At 47.1% G+C, this 22,279-nt stretch overlaps 1 protein-coding gene across 3 annotated transcripts in view; it reads left to right on the top strand.

The window, feature by feature from the left end:
* Positions 1-22,279, top strand: part of CFAP74 (cilia and flagella associated protein 74) — a 2,332,202-nt gene that overhangs the window by 1,264,947 nt on the left and 1,044,976 nt on the right. For all 3 annotated transcript variants that reach the window (XM_069610170.1, XM_069610172.1, XM_069610171.1), the window contains exon 22: positions 4,879-5,000. In XM_069610170.1, coding sequence (XP_069466271.1) covers positions 4,879-5,000 — 122 coding nt within the window. The remainder of the gene's footprint in view (positions 1-4,878; positions 5,001-22,279) is intronic.

The following is a 22,279-nucleotide window of genomic DNA, read 5'->3' as shown; positions in this document are numbered from 1 at the left end:
TGCCCCATTAGCGGGCCTGGGTGTCCTATTCATATCCACTGGCTGGTAGATGGGGAGGGACGAGATCATGACACCTGCAGCTTTAAAGGCTCTCTGGTGTGCAACCCCCTATTGTGTTGTTAGCTACTGGGCCTGGCAGGGAAGAGTTGCCTTCCTCCCAGAGATTCAACAGAGGAAGGCATCCTGTCTTTTGTCCCATTCACTGCAATGGAGACAGTGAGGTGCCCAGCACCCACATCACTTCTCACAGCAGGTCTGTCTGAACTCACAGGATTGACATTGATATGCTACAAATCAGATGTGAATTAGTTATGGCATATTTTCAGATGATCCTGCCAATAGGCGATGATTTATCAATCTTTTAATGGTTTTGGAACACTGGTGTACACTTAAATGCAACCCCTGCACTTCAGTGACTTAGCTGTCAAAGCAGCAATCAAAAAGGGCACCTGTCAACTCTGAAATTGCTCTGTGCCACTGGAGAACAGGCACTGGGAATCAGGGAGACTGATGCAGCAGGACACAGATGTACACTATGCCTTTGGCACAGAGGTTCCTAAAAGGGAGGTCTGATCAGCAGACGACCCTTTCTGAGATGCAATTACCCACATCATTTTTATTATTTCATATTTTACACCCTTATGAAATTGCTATTCCTCACAGCTGATCCCACAAACTGGCATCTGTGCAGGCTACGACTTGGAGGCGGCACTTAATCGGTGAAATTGGAGGAGGTTCATGTCATGCGCAAACAACCAGCACAGAGTGCCCCTCTGGGGGCACAGGCTAGTTTTGGAAAAAACACTGATGAGAGTTAAGTAAGCATCAGGTGGGCAGTGTGACATATATAGACGGTCACTTCCTCACAAAACACGTGGCCAGTATGCAAAACCTAATCACTTTGTGAAGGTCTGTAGAGCCACCATGGCCTGCCACAACTGGAAGTTCACCAAACCTGCCTCACCTCTGCCACAGAAAGCAAGGAAGATGTGGACAAAGTTTTCTTCATCTCAGTCACCTATAAGGAACAGAAAGGCAAACAAAACCAACCACGGTGTGCTGTGAACCTATTTTCGGTACATGTTCCTGTACTCATTGACACAGTGGCATTGGTCAACGCAATTTCAATGCAGTAGATTAATGTGCAGCCCCAGCCAATACATATGGGAAGGCACACCTGCTCCCTTTGATGGAACTGCAATACACTGGAGTCTCATGATGATGCCTCTGCATTCAGAGTCACATAGAATGGGGCGATTGCAAAGGACAAATTGCTGGGCTAGACCACAGAAGAAGAGATGAGGCTGAAACATTTTGTAATTGTATACACTGATAGAGTGGAATCGTTACAACAGGAGTTCAATTAATTGTTTAATGTCAAAGGGTGCATCATTGGCCATGAAGTTTGACTTCCCGTCAACATTATGTTACAACCAGCAACTCTGCAGCATCAGACAATAATTTTTCATATGAGAAAAAAAGGTAGAAGATGAACTGAGCATACTTCAGTGCTAGAGAATCATTGAGAGGGTGTCGGGTCCCATGCCGTGAGTGTCACTGATTATTAGCCACAAAACAAAGAAAGCAGTCTGCCGCAGTCCAGATCTGTGTGATTGCCTAACAGGGCCATCAGGCGAGAAAAGCATCTGGCACCCACTCTGGATGACATTATTGCAGATCTACAGAGTCCCACCTTCTTTTCAACAGTCGGCCACCAGGTCCATTTACATGAGGAACCCAGGCCATTCACAACATTCTCGTCCCATGTGGAGCTCTTCGGCTACAGGTGCCTCAGCTTAGAGGTCTTGTCTGCAGTCAAGCTATTTAACATAGAATCCGAGGTGTGCTGGCAGAACTTCCCGGCGTCCTCCGCACAACTGATGATGTCCCGGGAGGATAGCTCAGAGGTAACACACTCGTTGTGGAAGTAAGACAATGCAGAGCAACACAGGTTTGATCCCTGGGTCTGCGCTTAGAAACTTCTGGGTATAAATACCCAATTATAAATTATGTCTTTATCTATGCACCATCTGAGAAGGAACATGTCAGCTGGGTTGCAGGGGTCTTTCGCTGCCTCAGGGAGAATGGGTTAACTCTGAACAGATAAAAATCCAAATTCCTGCAGCAACAGATGGAGTTCTTTGGGTACCTTTTCAAGGACTCCTGTCTTTCAGCAAACCCAAGGATAGTCAAGGACATCATTCAGCTTCTCCTTCAACTTCCCCATCAGAGGTTAAAAGCTTTCAAGAAACAGTGAATTTCTGTGGACGGTTTATCTGTGACATAGCCACTGTTACGGTACCACTGAGAGACCTCACTAAAAAATATCACCCAGGGTTTGGAGCCTTTTGGAACAGAAAGCTTTTAATGCAACCAAGGCTGCACTGTTCTGACACAATGATGGTGTTCTTTGACCCATCCAAACTTTCCAAAATACTGGTGGATGCCATCCCATTGGGTCAGGGATCTGCCCTGGCACAAGTGGACAAGTCAGGGGGCAACTGGCCGATTGTATACACCATTCCTGCTCTCACTCCCACAAAGCAGTGCTATTCACAGATTGAGTGTGAAGAGTTTGGGGGTGCTGTCATTTCCATCTGCTTGTTAATGAGCAGATGGAAATGTAACTATTATCACCAACCATAGACCACTTCTCCCCATCATGCTGGGATTTGCTCATTGGTCATCCCTATGTCCCTGTGGTGCGAACAATGGCTTCTCCAACTTCAGCATTATGGGATCACATTTAAGTATTGTGGGGACATAGACATCCCTCCCCACAGATTATTTCCCCCCCACTTCTCCTTATCCAAGTAAAGGCATTGATCACAAGGCCAACACACTGGTGTATATGGTCACATATGTAGCCGTGCCCAAGACAATGTCCATTCAGTTAATTGCAGAGGCCTCTGAATGTCACTACGGGATTCAGGACTCTATGCACCATGTACGCCTTAGTCAGTGAAAGAACTTCCTATCCCTAAATGGCCACTGGACAGCAGAGGTGCAAGCCTTCCTTCAAAGCCTATGGAGTGTGAGGTCAAAGCTGTCAGTGTTTCAATGAAGGTATTTTGCTCAAAGACTCATCTAGTCATTCCCCAGAAGTAATTTGGTAAGTAGGCAGCCATAAACACATCGAACATCAGGGCACAGACGAAATTAAGGCCCAACTCAGGGAAAAGCTCTTATGCTCTACCAGAGGAAGATTGTGGACCAGACACTGTCTCGATATCAAGCATCAACCACAGACGCACACCTACCCCCATTTAGTTCCTAATCAGGAGCACTGCACCATGGCAAGCCCTCAGCATGGACCATTCTACAGAACTCCAATTTCTTGGTCGTTATAGATACATTCTCATGGTATGCAGAATTAAAATGTATCCCTCCCACACCCCCACAGCAGCAGAATACATCATTCCGCCCTTGGAAGAAACGTGTGTGGCCCACGGAATTTCACAATTCATTTCAGCTAACAATGGACCACCCATTCAAAGCAAGAAATGTTGTTTATTCCTCACATTCTGTTGGGTGACACATAAATGGATTAAACCTTGCTGGCAGAGAGCAAATTGTGATGTAAGGTTCATGCTGTCATTAAACAAAGCCTTTTGAATAGCAAATGAAAAGGGAAAGAGGTGCACATGTCGTTCATGATGGTGTATCAGACAATGGCTTATTCGTCCACTGGAATGGCGCCTACAGAAGCATTCCTCAATTGGAAACTACACTAAATCATACCAGAGCATGCATCCAGACCCATGCTTTCTATGGACATGAAAATAGAAGTTAACCGGCAGAGGGGCTGTAAACCAAAAGGAAGGCAGAAGTTGCCTACAGGACAACCCCCTCGTGGTTAAATACGAAGTGTTGGTCCACAATAGACACTTCATCCTTAAATTAAGCCTCTTATTTGAACCCCCTCCCATGGACAGTCACCAGCACACAGGACCATCCTGATTTTTGCAAAACCAACTCCTGTTGCACACCAAGTTCACATCACAGGAATGTGCAACGTGAGTTGGTTTTTGCAAAAATCAGGATGATTTTCCCCCCTCAATTATGCTGTGTACCCATAAGGGAGCATGATCATTTGACCTCACAAAACCAGCTAGAAGAAGAGCAGGGCATTGGCATGACAGAGGCGAATGAAGAAACATCAAGGCAGGAGACAGAACCAGTTAACACCATGCCGACGCCACCAGAACTGGCCTCACACTGATACCGCATTAAAGGAGATTGAAGGCCTCCCTCATGGTAACAGGACTATATGATGTCAAAATAAGCTATTATCATTAATCACATTCTTTGTCATGGGTTGAAAGGGGTGTTAAGACGCAACACATCTGCCGGCAGAGGTAGCACACCAGATGTCAGAGATGCAATATCCAGCTTGAATAATAAAAGAACCCCCCACATTTTCCTGAGTAGAGATACCATAACTACGGCTGCGAGTGGGTCTTGGGCGAGGATCACTGCCTACTTTCTGTCCCCATCATTGTGCTGACATGGTCACTGGTCACCCTGCAACCCATTTACAAGTACAGAGCTTCTTTTAAGGAAATATCCCACACACCTCTTAGTTTCCCAAAACAGCTCTGAGTTGATTATAGGTGCATGGGAGTAAAGATATGAAGTAAATATTTGGCAATGATTCTTCAATATGCATTATTTAAAAAAGAGAGAGAAGACAGACTAAATGAGGAAGATGGAATTCCATCAGTAGTATTTGTTGAACTTAGGGATTACAGCAAGTTGCACATACCATTTATCCACTCTGTATAGGTGAGATGTTTTGGGGTTGTGTCCGTATAAATGTGAAAAACAGATGATTGTTTAATGTTGCAGGCTGTAATTCACGCATCTATCTGCTTACAGATTCTAATTAAAGCCATTGCAGTTTCCCTAAGTGTACCAGTGTGGGTGTCGAATCCAGAAATTGATCTTAAGATCTGTATGTATGACCGACTGTACCAAGACAGCATCGTTATTCAGAGCAGGTAAGATGCCTCTAAGTTTCTTGCATTATATGGTATTCTCCGACAGAAAAAGCTCTGTCCAGTTACATTGAACAGGTTAAATAACTATTGTGGTAGGTCAGATATAGGAGACGGACAAGAAGATATGGTGATTCACAATACTTTTATTACACAACTCAAAGGTAAACCTATTATAATCCCTACTTTCCTGATGGAGGGCCCTTCTCATCAGGACTTCTTGGCATAAGACAACACTGTCCTCTGTCCAAACCCGATCTAACCTATTTCCACACTATCTATTTTAGAAAGGAAGAATGAGAAAAGAAAGACTAAAGCTTAGCTTTGTTTCAGGTTTACTCCCCCTTTTCTGAGTCTGGTGATGGGTGGTTTTATGACCTGCAACCCCACACAGTTTACCAAGTCTTTTCCCAGCTTTCAGCTGAGTAAAATAGTCAAAAAAACTTCTGTAATGTCTGAACCCCAAAAGAAATGTTCTGCTATAAAATGTTCAGTTATTCAACAACTTATCCCTCCTTTGGGAATATGTCTCAAAGACCTTGTTCAATCGCAATGTCCAGTTTTCATAATAATCTCCCTTTTTACTGCTCCACTCTGTTGCTTCAGACATGCATGGGTCCTGCTCAGCTCTGCCGAGCAGTACCTTGGGTTTCTTATAGGCTCTTCTCAAGAGTTGGCCCTCGTTCTATCCTACTGGGGATTCTGGTGTCGCTTAGTCTGGTATATGTATTGGGCTTCCTCAGCAAAAAGCTAGAGGTAAGACTCAACATTTTCCACCCAACTAATTTATTTATTGAACATTTGTTAGGCGCCTATACAACAAGTAAATTGTGTTTCAAAGCACCCACATGGCAACAGGGAGGGAAACGTGGGATTGAAAAAAGAAAACAATATAAACACTGGAGGGCGAGGATAAGACAAACCTACTATGCCTTGTGAGTATTCAGAATGTCCAAGTGCAGAGAGATTGGGCCGACCCTTAAATGCGGTGGTAATAGCATTACCACCGCATTTATGGGTTATCGCCCAACTCACGATGCGGCCAATACTCTTTGTATACCTTTTGGATATCTAATTGACACTTGTACCACTGGTGCAGAAGGCGATCCAGATTCTGTCAGGGTCTCTCAACCAGTTGTGCCTCTGTTCATCTTGAGCATCTTCTCGAAAAATGTAACCCTCCCAAACAATGTCTCTTTTTCCAACCTATGGCTCAACGAAGATGTGTTCTGAGAACAAACACAGTGAGTGTACGTATTGCCATCATCATCATCATCATCATCATCATCATGTTGTGGAGATTTGCCAGGTCTGTCAAAGATTCAACAGTACAACCTTTGAAGATGGGTACAAGCATCTAGTATGCTGGTTTTATTAGAGTATTAAACTTACACCGTACCAGAAGCAAGAAAAGATGTCTACAAGAAAAAACTGTCAAAAAGAGTGAGACCTGAAGAGAGAGTGATGGTGGCAGTTAATAAAACATTCACATTCAGTAACAGTACCTCCCTCTCACTTACTTGCAAAATCTAATTGGGGAAACATACCCTCTCCCCGTTTAGAAGCAAGGTTTGTGGATTCCAAAATGGCTGACATGCACTGAGGAAGTGTGCAGGCGGAGCTCGTCCAGAGACTGAATCAAACTGAATCAATTCAGCACGTTACAAGATTATCTTGTTGGCGGTTCCCGTGTGGGTGAAGCCAGGAGTAGCTTCAGTGGACTTTGTGCCCTTTTCGACAGGATTCGGCAGATAACATTGCATCGCCACAGAAGTCAGGGACGCCATACGGGCTGACCATGCCCAAGCCGCACTGAGAGGCTGACACCGGCAGCGGCTGCGCCCGAGAAAGACTGCTTCTCTGGGGCAATGCACTGGAAGGGCGCGAGTGGAAAGAATCCCATCCCATCTACGTGGTGGATGAGCGTGGTCCAATCAGGAACGAGGGGAAGGGGAGACTAACGTTGATGTTTGGGGATGGCCCGGAGAGTCAGCTTGCTAGAATCAGCATATTGGAGTAATAAGGGGAGATTGCATCTGCTGGCAAACACAGAGCTTGGGGCGGAGCAGAATCGGAGACCCAATGAGTTATGCCCAGAGCTGAGGGCCCAGCATTGCAGGAGGTAAGCTGGGATCTATTAGTAGAAGATTGACTTTGCCTTTGGGACAGAGACAACGCGTGGGGGAACTGGCTTCGTGGTGCATGAATAAGTAATATCACAGTGTGGCAGGGCCTGCCGCAACTTCCCTGATAAGCGGAACTGGACTTGCTGGCGAACCCAAGGCGCATAGGACCCGGGGAGGCTGTGTGTTAATACCTCAATGAAGCAGCAAAGGATTTTGGAAGTAAAACAATGAACAACTGCAAAATGCATTCAAGCCCAGTAAATAGAAACTTCGTATTGGGATACAGGGCCAAAGGACGGTATCAGGCGCAGGGGTAATACTGCACCCAGCACTTGATTTTGTTAGCACAGGGGCAACATATACTGGCGAAGATATCAAATCATGTGCGGCAAGGTGCACCCTAGAAAACAGAGTGAGGAATTGTAAATAAGGCTCTTTGGCTCCTAATTAACGGGCAAATTTTATTAAGATCTAGGAGTCTCTGACCTGTATGTAAGTAAGTCCCCAGATCCTCCTCTAAAATCTAAAATCGTTATTAGAGTACTGGCAGCCTACAAAACATAACGAATAAGACTTTTTTTTACCAAAGGCTTGAGTACCAAAGGTCACCCGGTGTGGCATAGTTATTGCCATAAGTTTCCATACTGACAAGGGGCGGGGTGCCGACAAATGGCAAGCATTCTATGCTGGGAACAAGGAAGAAGGTGGTTTTATCAGGCCGATCAACCTCTCAAGCAACAAAAGTAAGTCCATTACAGGATATTTGGCCCACCCCTACATGCACTGAACCACTCCAGCAGACATGGCAGGAGCCAAAGAAGATTTTGGGAAGAGCTTTCAGGACTTTCAAAGTACTTTAACCACTACATTTCTTTCTTTTTTTCAAACTCTTTTTATTAGTGGTCATAGAGATATACAACACGATCACATAATTACCAAAGTACATAAGTATTGCACATTATACTTATCCTCGAGTTATCAGAGTTATATAGTGTCATCAACATCCAAAATCATATCACACAAATACATTCAAAAGGGTCCCCATATATCTTTAGGTCTGCTTGCCGATGGGCGCGTTAGGACAAACTGCTCCTCAGCTTCATTGACATAAGTCAGTTCTTTAAGTTAAAATGTTTCATGCTGGGTGGTCCAGCGCTCTTCCATTGTTGTAAAATACATTTTTTAGCTACTGCACATGAAACGTTGAACAGTCTCCTGACCTTTTCAGAGCACTTGCTTATATCTCCGAACAAATATTTCTGCGGTGTCAGTGTCGGGGGGGATCTGTGTAATTTCTTCCAGCATCTCTGTCACCTCCCTCCAGAAACCAGCCACCATCAGACACCTCCAGCACATATGGAAAGCCCGAGCCTCCCCTGCCTTGCATTTGGGACATTCCCCAGACCCATCCGGCATAAACTTCGCTATTTTGGCTGGAGTATAGTGTAGTCTATTTATAATTTTAAACTGAATCAAGCGCAGGCCAGCTTTTAGGGACACTCGCTTGGTGAGCGAACAGTATCTCTCCCAGGTTTGGTCAACTAAGGGGGTCTGCAGGTCCCTTTCCCACTTAACTTTAACCAGGTTGGTCGAGGGGGAGTGTGTTTGGACTGCAGTATATAATTTCGAGATCCCCAAGCTGCCCTCAAGCGTCACTAGTTGTACACAAGGATGAGTAGGGGGCTCTTCACGGAAGGTGGGCCAGTGTTTCTGAAAGGCTGATCGTATACGGTAGTACTGCAGCATCCTAAGCGGACCCCTGCCGAACGCCCTCGTTATTTCCACCAGAGTCGCAAACTGTCATGATACATACCCCCAGGAATCCAGACCCTGGAGCAGGCATCATGTTGCCTTGAGAAAACCCAGCAACCCCTGTTAGGGGCTGTCTGGGTTCAGTCCTGGCGCCTATGGAGCCAGGCTCATATGGGACATCAGTTCTGGCGCCACAGGCGCCAGGCTCATAGGTGCACACTTACCTGATGCAGACCATGCTGCAAGAAGATCCAAACCCATGTGAGGCCTGGAAGGGACTACTTTACCTTAGGGACTATTTTGTTACTTGGGTGTGGTCGGGAAGGAATACCTACCTGGGACTACTTTGGAGGCTATTTAAACCACGCCCGAAGAGCAGCACACGCTTCGCGTTATTCTGCATCCAGCAGCGTAACGTTCACTGTGCCAGCAGCAGCATCCAGCCTTCTGCCACACCCGCCTCGAACCTGGAGCACCTAGAAAGAAGGAAAGAAGCAAAGGTTAGAACAAGAGTATTACCTGATTTCTTACCTGATTCTGGATTCATCGCATCTTCAAACCAGAGGAAATACTTTGTTTTTAAACGCGTCCCATCTCAGCAGCAGCGCCGCGCCATACTCACCGTTTCACACAGCATTTCTTCGATCCGGCGCTGTCTCCATCTTTACATCGCCGAATCCAGGCACCTAAGGGGGACAATAAACAACAAGGTGAGCAGAGAGAACAGACAGAGACAATCTCTTTAGCCGCCATATGCTTACCTGATTTTACCGCTGGAGGTATTATTCATCAGCACGCCACATCTTCTTATGCCGCACCTGTAAGAAGAGGAGAAAGCAGCAAGTTTAACCCTTGGCATTATTTGCCGGATACTGTTGGGTAAAACAGACTTTTACCAGAGTGCTTTCAGCAGTCAATCTGTCAAAGTTGCAAGATAAAAGAGGAATTGGGCAGGAGTGAATTCCAGACATTTTGAACTCTTACGAACTATATACTTATGGTTCTTCACCAGGACCTTTTGGAGTCAGCATTTGTCTCCAACTCTTCCAATATCTTCAGGCCAGTGAAGTAACTGGTCATCAACACGCCCCTGCGTGCTTCACAGGATGGAGGGGTCATCCTTGAAGAATAAAAGGTGAGATTGCTGAGAGGGCACAGAGGTGATTAGTGGGGAGGACTGTGGGGGTGCTATCACTTGAATCCACAAGTGGCTAAATCCATCTCTTCACTTGTAGGAGAATATTTCTACGGGTCAAGCAGACAAGATTAGGAGGGCAGATCCAGTCAGTCATCGCTGCACTACGCATCACGTGGGTGGAGGCCGCAGCAGTCCGGGTCCGAACGACGCCCCTGTGGGAGCCAGATGAGCGTAACACAAACCTCCCATCAATAAACACATCACCCAGTTTCATCTCCTCGTTGGGGTCCCCTGCATCGCGCAACCCTCTGTCATGAGTTGGCGGTATACAGGGTAGTTCCAAAAGGGAATCGCAGGGTTATAGGGAGACTCAACTCCCAGTCTCTTAAATATGGCTTTCCATGCACCCACCGTGCAGCTCACCGGGTTGAATTCACATGTGTCTCTATACCGCGTATCAAATATCACGGATTGTATGTTTGTGGGATGTGTGGTGAGTTCTTCTATCTCCACGTGTGGGGGTCCACTGGAGTTATCATACCAATACCTCGAAAATTGGGCTTGGGCAGCGTAACAGTATGATTCAAAGTCGGGTGCAGTTATGCCTCCGGCAGAATACGGCTCAATCAGTTTGTCCCATCCTATCCTAGGGGTTTTACCATTCCACAGAAAAGTCATGGCTATTGATCTAAGCCTATTGAAGAAGGGCCGGCCTGGCCATATGGGGATATTAACAAAAAAATACAGCAGTTTGGACTAGACTATCATTTTGAGGACCGCAACTCTCCCATGTAGTGAGAGTGGGAGGCGGTCCCACATCAGTAATTTAGTGCTCAGGGCTTGTAGTGCACTCTCATGGTTGTCCGAGTATAGAGTGTGTTTATCCTTGGAGACCACTATTCCCCAGTATCTAATGGATTGCGCAGCCCCTTTGAGTCCGCACGTATAGCCGGGGCATGTGGTTGCCAGTGTGAGAGGGAATATCTCAGACGTTCCCTTATTTATGGAGTATCCTGAGTGTACCGTGAATTCCTGAATCTGCGCCATAAAAGGAGCGATATTGTGTTCTGGCCCGCGAACATACAGAAGGGTATCGTCCGCGTATAGAGATATCAGCTGGGTGGCCCCTTTCAGGTTTATGCCCCTGTCTGAGTGTCTAAGTCTGACTGCAATCGCCATCGGCTCTATCGTTAACGCAAAAAGTATGGGCGAGAACGGGCAGCCTTGTCTGGTGCCCCTTCCCAAAAGAAATAGGTCAGAGTTGGTGTGGTTGGTCAGCACTCGGGCACCAGGGTTCGTGTATAGTAGATTCACATATGCAATGAAATTAGGGCCGATACCAAAGGCCTTCAGCACCACCAGCAGATAGGCCCATGAGACGGAATCGAAGGCCTTTTCGGCATCTAAGGATATGGCCAGAGCCTTCCTCGCCTGGTCAATCTGGGCCATGATACCAAAAAGTCTACGGAGATTGAGGGCCGTGGACCTATTGGGGATGAATTCTTTTGGTCAGGGTGTACCAGTCTCGGGACCTCTGGCAAAAGCCTATTGGCCAACACTTTTGCGAATATCATGGCGTCAGTGTTTATCAATGAGAGCAGGCTATATGACGATATGTCCTGAGGCGGACGACAGGGTTTAGGGAGTACAGTTATAATGGCTTCCCTCATCGAGGGGGGCAGTGTTTGGCTCTGAAGTGATTCTTCCCATACCTGTAACAGCACAGGGACCAGCTCTTCGTGGAATTCTTTGTAAAATTCCGCCCCTATTCCATCGGACCCCGGAGCTTTGTTGGATGCCAGGTCTTTAATCGCCTCAGTGATCTCCTCCGCCGTAACCGGCTGGTCCATGGCCAGTCGTGTGTCATCAGCGAGTGTAGGCAATTGCAGGGTGTCTAGGTATGTTTTAATTTCGGTAGCTGTTTTGGTTTCTCTGTTACTGTATAATTGCTGATAAAATTTAGTAAACTCATCATTAATCTCCTTTTCCCCCAGAAGGACCTCCCCTTGTGGTGTGTGTATGCTCGTGATCCGGTTGTGATGTCTATCCTGCTTCAGTAAGTTAGACAGAGTCCTGCCAGCCTTATTCCCCTCTCCGTATCTACGGGCGCGGATCGGGGCAGCCATATATTGCACCTCCCTGGAGGCCAGCTTACCAAATTCTTCTAAGTGTGTCTGTATGTCAGCTAGAGTCGCCTTGTCTTGAGTAGAAGTATATGCCTCCTCTAGTGTTCTCAGTGTAAGTTCAGTTTGGGTCAGCTCAGCGCGGACCCCTTTAAGGAGTCCCACAGATTTAGATAACAGGGTCCCCCTGATCCACACCTTAAGGGATTCCCACACCGTGGAGTATCTATCAACAGAGCCTATGTTCCTATCCAGGAAATCAGCAATTTCAATGTGTAGTCCCTCCACCACCCCCGGATCGCACAGTAGCCCCCTGGGCATTCTCCATTTTCTAGCAGGTCTGGGGCAATCACGAAAATCAACCTCAATCGCAACTGGGGAGTGATCAGACAGTGTGCGGGGCAGCATTTCACAAGTCTGCACCGCGGTGATGACCGCGGGGTAGACAAACCAATAGTCAATTCTGGACTGCGAATCATGCACCGATGAGTAGTAGGTGTAACCTCGATCTTTTGGGTGAAGCACCCGCCAGGCGTCCTCCAGTGAGAGTTGAAATAAGATATGCTTCAGAGTAAGGGCAGATTTACTATGCTGTCTCAAAACCGTAATGGACCTGTCCAACTCCGGGTCAAGGGCAACATTAAAATCCCCCCCCATACCATGGTGGATACGTCAATGGAAGTAATCAACTGGTATATATCGGTATAAAAGGTTGGGTCATCGATATTAGGACCATACGTGTTGACCAGTAGGATCTGTTTGCCCGTGACCTCACCCCAAACAAGGACATATCTCCCAAGGCGGTCTATTTTCTGCCCTTCCAGCTTGAATCCCAGACCGGGGTGTATCAAAGTGATGACCCCTCTGGACTGAGACGAGTAATTCATATAGAACCTCGATTTGTCCCAACCAGGGATTATGTATTCATTATTGACATCCATAGCATGTGTTTCTTGCAGCATGACAATTTTTGCACCATGCCTGGCAATGTAATTTCCCACCTTCCTAGTTTTAGTCCGATTATTTAGACCCCTAACATTCCAGGACAATAATTTCATTCTCAGACCGCACCCCAAGTTCACAATAGTATCCCACATCCCAATTATGTACCTCTCATGGAACACGTGTCGTGACATAACCTCAGAGACCACTTGTTTAACCATCAACCAACAACCTATCACCCTTCTTCCCTTGCCAGGCCAGTTATCCACAACATCGGACCCACTGCTCGCTTCAGATAGCAAGGGTGTGCAACAACAACAACTTGCTCAACACTCTTCAACCCCTCCCCCTCCCTCATCGTCATCCCCAACTTGACGATGTCCCTCTCGTAACATGTGGAGCCTTACAGGGGTGGACATGTTGCCTCACATGACCGACAATTCCGGCTCCCCAGCACCCCACTTTCCTTAAATTGTGAGGCCATCTGTAATACCACCAGGAGACAGGGTCTAAAACCAACCCTTACAATACTGTGTCATACAGTGCATATCTCAGTCAGTTGGGCGGGGTCTGTTGTTCTGAGCATGTCTGTCTCCTATGGGAGGAAGGGGTATAGATGATTCTATGTATGCCAGGGATTCAGCCGGGTTTTCAAAAAAATGTGCTCTCCCAACGTGCTGAATCCTCATTTTTGCCGGGAATATTAGGGCGTATGTGATCTGGCGCACCTTCAAAAGTTTCTTTACCGGTTCGTACGAGCGCCTGCTCGCCTGTACTGCCGAGGAGAAATCAGGGTAGATGTGTATTCGACTTTCCTCGAAGTGTAGCATGCCAGCCTACCTGGCCAGCCGAAGGATCGTGTCTCTATTCCTATAATTCAAGAGGCGAGCAATTATCGTAAGTGGGGGTGCACCAGGCCTAGGGACTGGTGCCAGCGTGCAATGCGCCCTTTCAACTAGGAAACGTTCTGAAAAGGCAGTGGGGTCAAATAGGGATCTGAACAGTCCTTCCAGTTTCTTCTCCATCTGATTTTTCCCAAATGATTCCGGCACACCAACCACTCGCACGTTGTTTCTTCTCGAGCGGGATTCGAGGTCTTCACATTAATTCTGCAGTTTACTGACTGTTTCTTTGATCTGGGATATATCTTGGCTATGGAGAGCAATAGTGTCTTCGTTGATGGATATCCTATTCTCAGTTTCTGTGATTCGAGCGCTCTCTTTATCAATTCTGGCCCTCATGGAGCCTATGGTTGCCACTATTTCATCCAGCTTAACATTTACTGCTACAAACCCATTCTGTACCAGCGTTGCCAACTTACCCTCACGCTCCCCCAGTCCCATTTCCTCAGACACAGCGGGTGCCGGGTGTGTGTCCATAGCTGCAGCTTGGCTTGGAGCGTTAGTATAGGTATCCATTGGGCCCTTCTTTTCCCCACCGGGGGTCTTGGATGATTTGCTTGACCTGTCCGGTTCCCCCATATCAGCAAGAAATATATACGACCACCTCCGACTAGGGTGTTAGCTGAGTCGGCACCACCACGTCCATTAGTGCGTGACCTATTCACGTGAAGACGAGACCCAGAAATGGCCGTGTCTCGCTGTTCGTCGCGGTGCACTAGGGAGTGTTAATACGGATGGACTGTGCTCTCCTACGTATTCAACCTTGCAGTGTGTTGTTTCCAGCTTCCCACATAGCCCTGAACCTTGCAGCGTGTTGTTTCCAGCTTCCCACGTAGCCCTGTGCACAGAGCCCGTGCCGCGCATAAGTGTGTACCCCGGGGGGGAACTGGAGCGAGGGGGCCTCAGGGACTGTCCCCATCGTTTGTATAGTTGACTGGATGGTATGTTCCCAGGCTGTCCGTGTTGGTCACAGGATATGGAGTCTGCGGCAATGGACAGATGTAACATGCTCCCCAAGCACACTCCGGGATGTCAGAGGGCTGGTCGGAAGCGTGAGTCCCCCAGGGGCGGGGGGGTCAGCGCGTCTCGAAGCGGGTTCCCGCACAGCTCCACGCCGGCGGCCCCATCGTCCCAACGCCTGGAGAGTCTCCCCGCGGCAGCAGTCCCAGCTCCCCGCGGGGACACCCCAGTGATTGCAAGTTGTGTCGCTGGGCAAGCCACGGCAAGGGTGAGAGTGAGGGGCAAGGGCCGCCAGAGCCGAGCGCACCCCCGATGTTCCCGCCCGCTTGTCGCAGGCTACCTTGTAATGCAGGTTCAGGCGATTCAGCAGGCCGCACAAGCCGCCGTTCAGGTTCCACCTTCGGTCCCGTCTGGGAGGCGAGTCAGTGGGGGGGGGAAGAAGGAGCCCTTCTGTTGTAGTCGTCCGCCTTCTGCAGTCTCCGTGACTTCGTGGCTGTCCAGCAGTGAAGAGCAGCTGAGCCCGATCATATCCCAGGCGGAAACCGCTGCGGCAGGCTCCTCCCATCAGTGGCCTGCCGCACGTGTGCGTCCCCGGCCTTCGGGTGAGTGCACGTGGTTCGGACCTTTGGACCGTCACTGTGCCAGGTGGCGGTCAATCTTCACACGGCTGTAAGTTGATGAGGACAAGCCATTTTCAGCCAGGATTTTCACCTGCTGTGCCCCGGGTATTCAGGCCCTCGGTAGCAGTATCTCCCAGCCTCACAGACAGCCTCGATGTGGATTTACATATACAGGATATTGAGGTGGAGGAGGAGCACCGAAATCAAGCGGCCATCTTGCTCGTGCACAACAGCGCCCTCCCCCTTAAACCACTACATTTCGAACACAGTTTACTGCTTTCACTTCAGAGATCAAGCTAATGCTTACTGATTTTAAGAAAGACCTCACAGACCTGGGGGAAAGCACAGATGCAAACGAACGTGCCATAAAAGAATTGACTCAAGATAACAAACAATCAGAGGAATTGCTGGAACACCTTGCAAGATCAACTCATAATTTACAATCTGAAGATTTAGAAAATAGATCCTGCAGGGCAAACATCCTAGTCAGAAATCTCCCGGTAGGTGATTCACATATAAAAGAAGCAATAATATCCATCTTCAAGGAGCGATTGAGTGGGGCAGACGAAGAGAGAATACCATTGGATCGGGGTTCATAGAGTCGGCACAAAGAGATCTGATCCAGGAACGCGCTCCAGAGATGTCTTGGTAGTATGTGGGCATGAATCTTCAAAAAAAATGAAGAAGTAGATGGTGATATTGCTCAAGACTGCCACATGCAATCGGCTCGCCCTACACCTGTGAAATCCCTGGAAGAGTTTGGCAGGGAGAAAAGGAGTGCATACTCCAAAGGATTACAATGGGACCGCTGGAATCCTCGTATTAGACGCCCGCAATATTCATCTAAAAAGTGACAACAATTTGGAGCCTAGACAGGAACTATTTGAATGAGGTGCTGTGAAGCTTATGACGCTATGGGCTCTGGACGTGCTCTCGATTTTGGAATCAGTGGAGTGGAGGTGGAGAGGGTTTTAGGATACCCTATGAGGATCCCTGGAAAAAGTGGCGATCCAAGGAGGAGAAGTGGTAGTCGAAGGTACTCTAGGTACAAGGGATTACACCAGAGTAGGGGGGGAGGGAGATGAGAGATTGGGGTTGAAAATTGTTAAAGTTGGGGGGGTGTGGTTTGAGTCGGGGGAGGGCTTCAACTGCATATGCAAGTGGAAATTGAATTATGGGTCAAGGTCGAGGAATCGGGAAAAGTGCATTTATTTGAAAATAAAAACCCAAGACATTCAAATGCTTATCAAATGAGTCCATCAGATTCATCACATACCCTTCTGCTTAAGACTGGGCTTCACACATTAGGGTACTTTTTAGATTGTTACCCAGGGCTTCCCCTGGGAGAATGGCTTTCCCTTCAAATTTGGTCTCCTGCTCCAAAATGGGGTGTTTGATTCCTTTCGGTGGGGGAGTCTAGCCTTGTGCATTCTCATTCCCATTTGAGTCACCTGTGATACCCATTTTTCAGGTAGTAAGGGAAATATCTCATTCTAATTTCTGAAGTAAAAAGTTGACTGTTTTGAGCAGTCTTGGAGCAGTCTTTCTAAATCAAACTGTCTCGCCCTCTGGCTCACACAAATATGTGCAGAGGTTGACAGGAAGGGCCAAGCAGGAAGACGGAAGACAAGGCTGAATCGTGTAGGTGTTTGGGTTTTTGGGTTCCTGTTTGTATGTTGAGGTATGTGTGTGTGTCTGGTAGTGTGTGTCTGCCTGTGATGAAGTATTTTGACGGGATTGGGCGGAGGTGCAAACCCTCAGTTTTAAGGAGAGAAGGTGGGGGATTGGGTGAAGAGTGTTTGAGGGGCGAAACTCCCCCAAAAAGTGAAATATGTTGAATATTGCGGGCTCCACCAAATCAGCTGGGGAAAAAAGGTCTTTTTGGTATGCAGCCTACAATATTTGACATTTTCACATATAACATAAATGAGGAACATTATTCCCTATAACTAGTTGGACCAGAAGATTAGGGATTATGGCTACTATAACACATAGTTCTTTTCCCGAAATGGTGATGGGGATTCATGTTTGTGGATGTCTCTCACTGTGGCTATGAACAAAACCCACTCTCTCTTTTCCAGTCTGCTTCCATCCCTAGGGAAGCAAGTCTGTTCTTACTGCACTCTGCTTACTCCCAGTGTCCAATTGGGCCCAACTCGTCTTTCCCCCTGTGAAAGCCGGGACTCTGTAGGTGGTTTTCCCCCTGCTATATAGAAAGATGTGGGTTTTCTCTTAGACACATTTTTCCCTTTCGAGAGGGTTTTCTCTGGCTTCTCTTCCAAACCTGTCAGTATCTCACTAGGTTGAGCACAGAGGATGTCTGCATTGAATGGTTCAGTCCCTGTTCCTCTACTTGGTCCACCCTGACTGGGATCCTCCAACAGTTGGGCATCAATTCTCTTTTCAGGGGCAACATTTTGTTGGGTGACCAGGTTTCATACAAGAGAAACATAATTTCTGATTTAAGGGAGGTGGTAGGGTCAGTATAGATGGTATACTTTTGTTTCCATCCCATATCATCGTGACACCAGGACCTTGTTCATTTCCTACAGATGATGGGAGTTTAGAGGATGGTATCTTCTCAGGGGAAAATGTATCTTTTCCTAAACGTAGTGGGAGTATTGCCCAGGGTGGAGACTAGGACACCTTGGGACTCATAAACTTCACAGTTTTCTGTCTCTGAGGGAAAGGAAACCTTTCTTGTTGGTGGGGACTCAGGAAAGCTGTTATTTTTCTTGTCGGGCAGCCCTGATGGTTGTTCAGCTATTCTAACATTCTCTGGGGAAGTTAAAGGAGTGACCATAATTTTGGGAGCATTACAATGTTCTGTTTTCAAGGGGTATTGGAGTATCAGGAGCTCTTCTCTCGTCCCCTGGTAATCTTGACTCAGTCTGATCATAACTAGAGTCAGAGTTTTGCTCTGCCTCCAACATCGAGCCATACAAAACAAAATCTTGGTTCCACCTCCCACCAGGTGGTTTCTCTGGGTTTTCTCTTTCTCTCTTTCTAGAATTCAGTTGCAACTGTAGTTCCCAGAGGGTTTCGTACACCAGGAGTCGTACCAGTGTGCCCCTCTTAATCTGTGTCAGATTGTAAAATAAATTCAAGATGCCAATTTTTATTTTCTCTTGTGAGGAACCCAGTGAGAGAATCCCTAGAAACCCAGTATGGACCCTGTCTTTGTGGCCAGGGAAAGGCAGCCGCTATCTGCTCCTGACCCTGGGGGTAGTTTCACGTGGGAGAATCACAGGGAAGGAGTCTCATGCTGGGAGGCAGTGGGGATTTCCTTATCTCACCATTCCCCTATAATTCCTGAATTCACAATGGTTTATTGTAAAGTAGAACAACTTAATACTATACATTCTTCTAAGAACTTCAATTCCCATAATGCCAAAAGTATTGGGACGAAGAAGAGGAACTCAGAGGCACTGGGGACTCTGAAGTGTGAATATTCAAAGGTGCAGTCTAGTCATTTCCTATTAGAGCACCTTAGCGAAATATTTAAAGCCCAGGATAAAACCCAGCAGGAGGAGTGCTGTGATGAAGATGGAGCAGAGGGAGAAGCAGTTTGTGTTCGTGCCAGAGGTGTAACAGAGGGAGCTGAAGCCATCCAAGGTGCAGGTGCAGCCATGGAGAGAAGTCTGCCAGCAGAAGTCACCCCAATGGGTGAAAATTAGAAGAACTGCAGAGTATGCGCAGCGGAAGACGGCGTACTAAGAAGAAGCCCAGCTGTGAAGAAGATGTGTTACTGAAGCAGCGTGAACCCGACTGGAGAAGCCGCGGAAGATCAACGGAACTTCAATTGCTTTCGGAGATCGCTGCGCAACTTACCTGAGGCTCGCCGAAGCAAGAGAAAAGACAGATTGACGTCCGCAGCACCACCGCAAGGCCTGACAGCCAGAGGGAGCCACCACGAAGAGCCGGTGAGTTGTCAGAGAGTGAATGCTGACACCGGGCTGCTCCGTGAAAGAAAGCTTTCCGAAAACCTGAATATTCCGAAGAAAGAATACCGAACAATTAATTAATCCAAGCAGAATGTATTTAATGAATACTATTTAATGAGACCAAATGAAGCTAAGTGGCAAAGAAGAAAGACTTTGGGCAAACACCAAGAAGGGAAAGGTTTTAACCAGTATTGCCTAAAGCCAAGAGGCTGTCAAGAGACTTTGGGCAAATACCAAGAGGGAAAGGTTGTAACCAATTTTGCCTACAGCCAAGAAGCTGTCAAAGGACTTTGGGCAAACACCAAGAGGGGAAAGGTTGTAACCATTAATGCCTACAGCCAAGAGGCTGTCGCAAGACTTTCGGCAAATTACCAGTGGGGTGTTAGGAATGATAAGTTATTATATTTAATTCATTCTCATGCTTACCAATAATTACCACACTATACAAATATATGTATTTCTTATCTTGTAAATAGTTCTTATGATGATTAGTTCTTGCTAGTAGTCTTTGTTATGATCCTGGTCACGTGGCTACCATGGAACCACTGTAACATCATATGATTCTGTGAGGGAATGTGCAGGAGATGAGAAGCAGTTGCTGATGTCATGATGCCTACCCCCGGACTTCCGGATCAAGTCCATCAGTCCAGAGGGCAGACATCCAGCCCCTTATTGGAACCCACAAAGCCCCGGTTAGGGGCTTTATGGATTCAGTCCTGGCGCCATAGGCGCCAGGCTCATATATGGGATCAGTCCTGGCGCCATAGGCACCAGGCTCATACAGTCAAACTTACCTCATGCAGACCATGCTGCAAGGGACTCAAGCATTGGCCTTTGTGAGGCCAGGGAAGGACTACTTTTCTTCAGGGACTATTGTTTTACTTGGGTGTGGTGCTTGGAACTATTTACCTCTATTTACCTGGGACTACTTTGGAAGCTATTTAAACCATGCCCGAAGAGCAGAACATGCTTCGCGTTATTCTTCATTCAGCAGCGTAACGCTCACCGTGCCTACAGCCAGCATCCTGTTACCTGCCACGCCCGCTCCGAATCCGGACCGCATCCTGGGAAGTAGGGAAGAAGAAGAAAAGGTTAGAGCAAGAACCTACCTTCTAATCTTCATCGGCTCCTGAATCCACCGCATTCCTGCACAAGGAAAAAGACTGAAAAAATTAACGCGTTGCACCGCTAGCAGCTGTGCTGCGCCATACTTACCAGTCTTCACAGCATCTACACGATCCGGCGCAGCTTACATCTCTTTGTAGCTGCATTCTCGGCACCTAGAGGAAGACAAGAAAAAACAAGGTCAGCCGAGAGCAAACATAGACAATCTTGGTTACCGCCAGGCACTTACTTGATTTGCCGCCCGAGGTATAATTTTTCGGCTTCCAGCATCTTCTTACGTCGCACCTGTAAGAAGACGAAAGCACTTGGTTAGAGACATTTAGCATCATTATTTTCTACCGGACAGTGCTGGGTAATACAGACTCTTACCTTAGCGCGACCTGCTGCCAATCAGGAGAATTCCTTTCGGACCAAGCTGCAAGATAAATAAAGGAAAAGGGAAATGAGTGAATAGCAGCCATTGGAACTCTAAAGACTATATAATTACGGCTCCACGCCACATACCCCAGAGCCCTATTTCGTCTGGAACTCACCCTATTCCTTCGATCCAGTGAAGTAACTGGCATTCTACGTGCCCCTGCAATCAGCGCAGGATGGAGAGCTCATCATTTCAAGCACTAAGGTGAGGACATAAAGGGAATATCGGAGGTGTTCAGTGGGAACAACTTGGGTGCAGGTATCCTCGCAATCCACGGGTGGCTAACTCCCTTCTACTGTTTTCAGGAAACTACTCTTACGGGTCAATCAGACAAAACTAGAAGGGCCAGTCCAGTCAGCCATCGCCGCCCTACGAGTCACGCTGGTGGAGACCACTGCTGTTCAGTTCCGTTCAGCACCCCTGCGGGAACCAGGTGAGTGTAACAGCTGATGAGAAGGGAGCAGCTGATGCCTCCTAGCGGGGGGTCGTTTCTATACATATGATCTTAATAAAGGATTAGATCACTCACAAGCAACGTGTCTGGAAACTCATTTCTTAATATGGGGGAAGACTCTAACCATCAATGCCTATCAGAAGAAGCTGCAGGCATAACAAATAAAAAAATAAAGTGGGAAATGTTAACAACCAGCATTGCCAATAGCCAAGAGGTAGTTAGTGTCCCTTAATAAAACAACCAAAGCGTAAATTCCATTTTAAGAGATATAGTTTTGGAAAAGCTTGTATCTCACATTCCAGCAGTGAAGAAATTGAGAAACCACGCCGAGAGACTGGTGTGAAGAATACTGGAATCAAACCAACAAGTTTGAAGTAAATGGTAGGAGGCTTCTTCCAGGCAGGCGAGTATACCAGGAAAGAGCTTATAGTGGTTGATCCTGACAGGTGAGTGGACCAGCAAAGAAGTTGATGATTTGATAACTTTGTGGCAGAAAGAGTTACGGAAAACACCTTTGTTGAATGAAAAGAACTTATATTGACAAGAAGATGATAATAGAACAAATACATTTAGGTCCTCCAAGGCCATCTCTCGCACTTCCTGAGTTTCGCTTTCTTTTTATATCGGCTTTGGTTAATAGGAGTTACAGTCCAATTGTTGTAAGAAGCTGCACTTGCTCTGCAGTGACGGTTTGGAAAACGCTGACAAACGCTGAGAGGTTCTTTCCTCTTGTGTGCCTGTGACGAGCTGCGAGACCTGAAGACAGTTGCCCCTGAAG

The sequence above is a fragment of the Ambystoma mexicanum genome, chromosome 8, assembly GCF_040938575.1.
Source record: "Ambystoma mexicanum isolate Mex_15411 chromosome 8, UKY_AmexF1_1, whole genome shotgun sequence".
In the NCBI taxonomy this organism is placed as follows: domain Eukaryota; kingdom Metazoa; phylum Chordata; class Amphibia; order Caudata; family Ambystomatidae; genus Ambystoma; species Ambystoma mexicanum.
The sequence above is the reverse complement of the archived record's forward strand: the minus strand, read 5'-3'. Positions and strand labels throughout refer to the sequence as shown.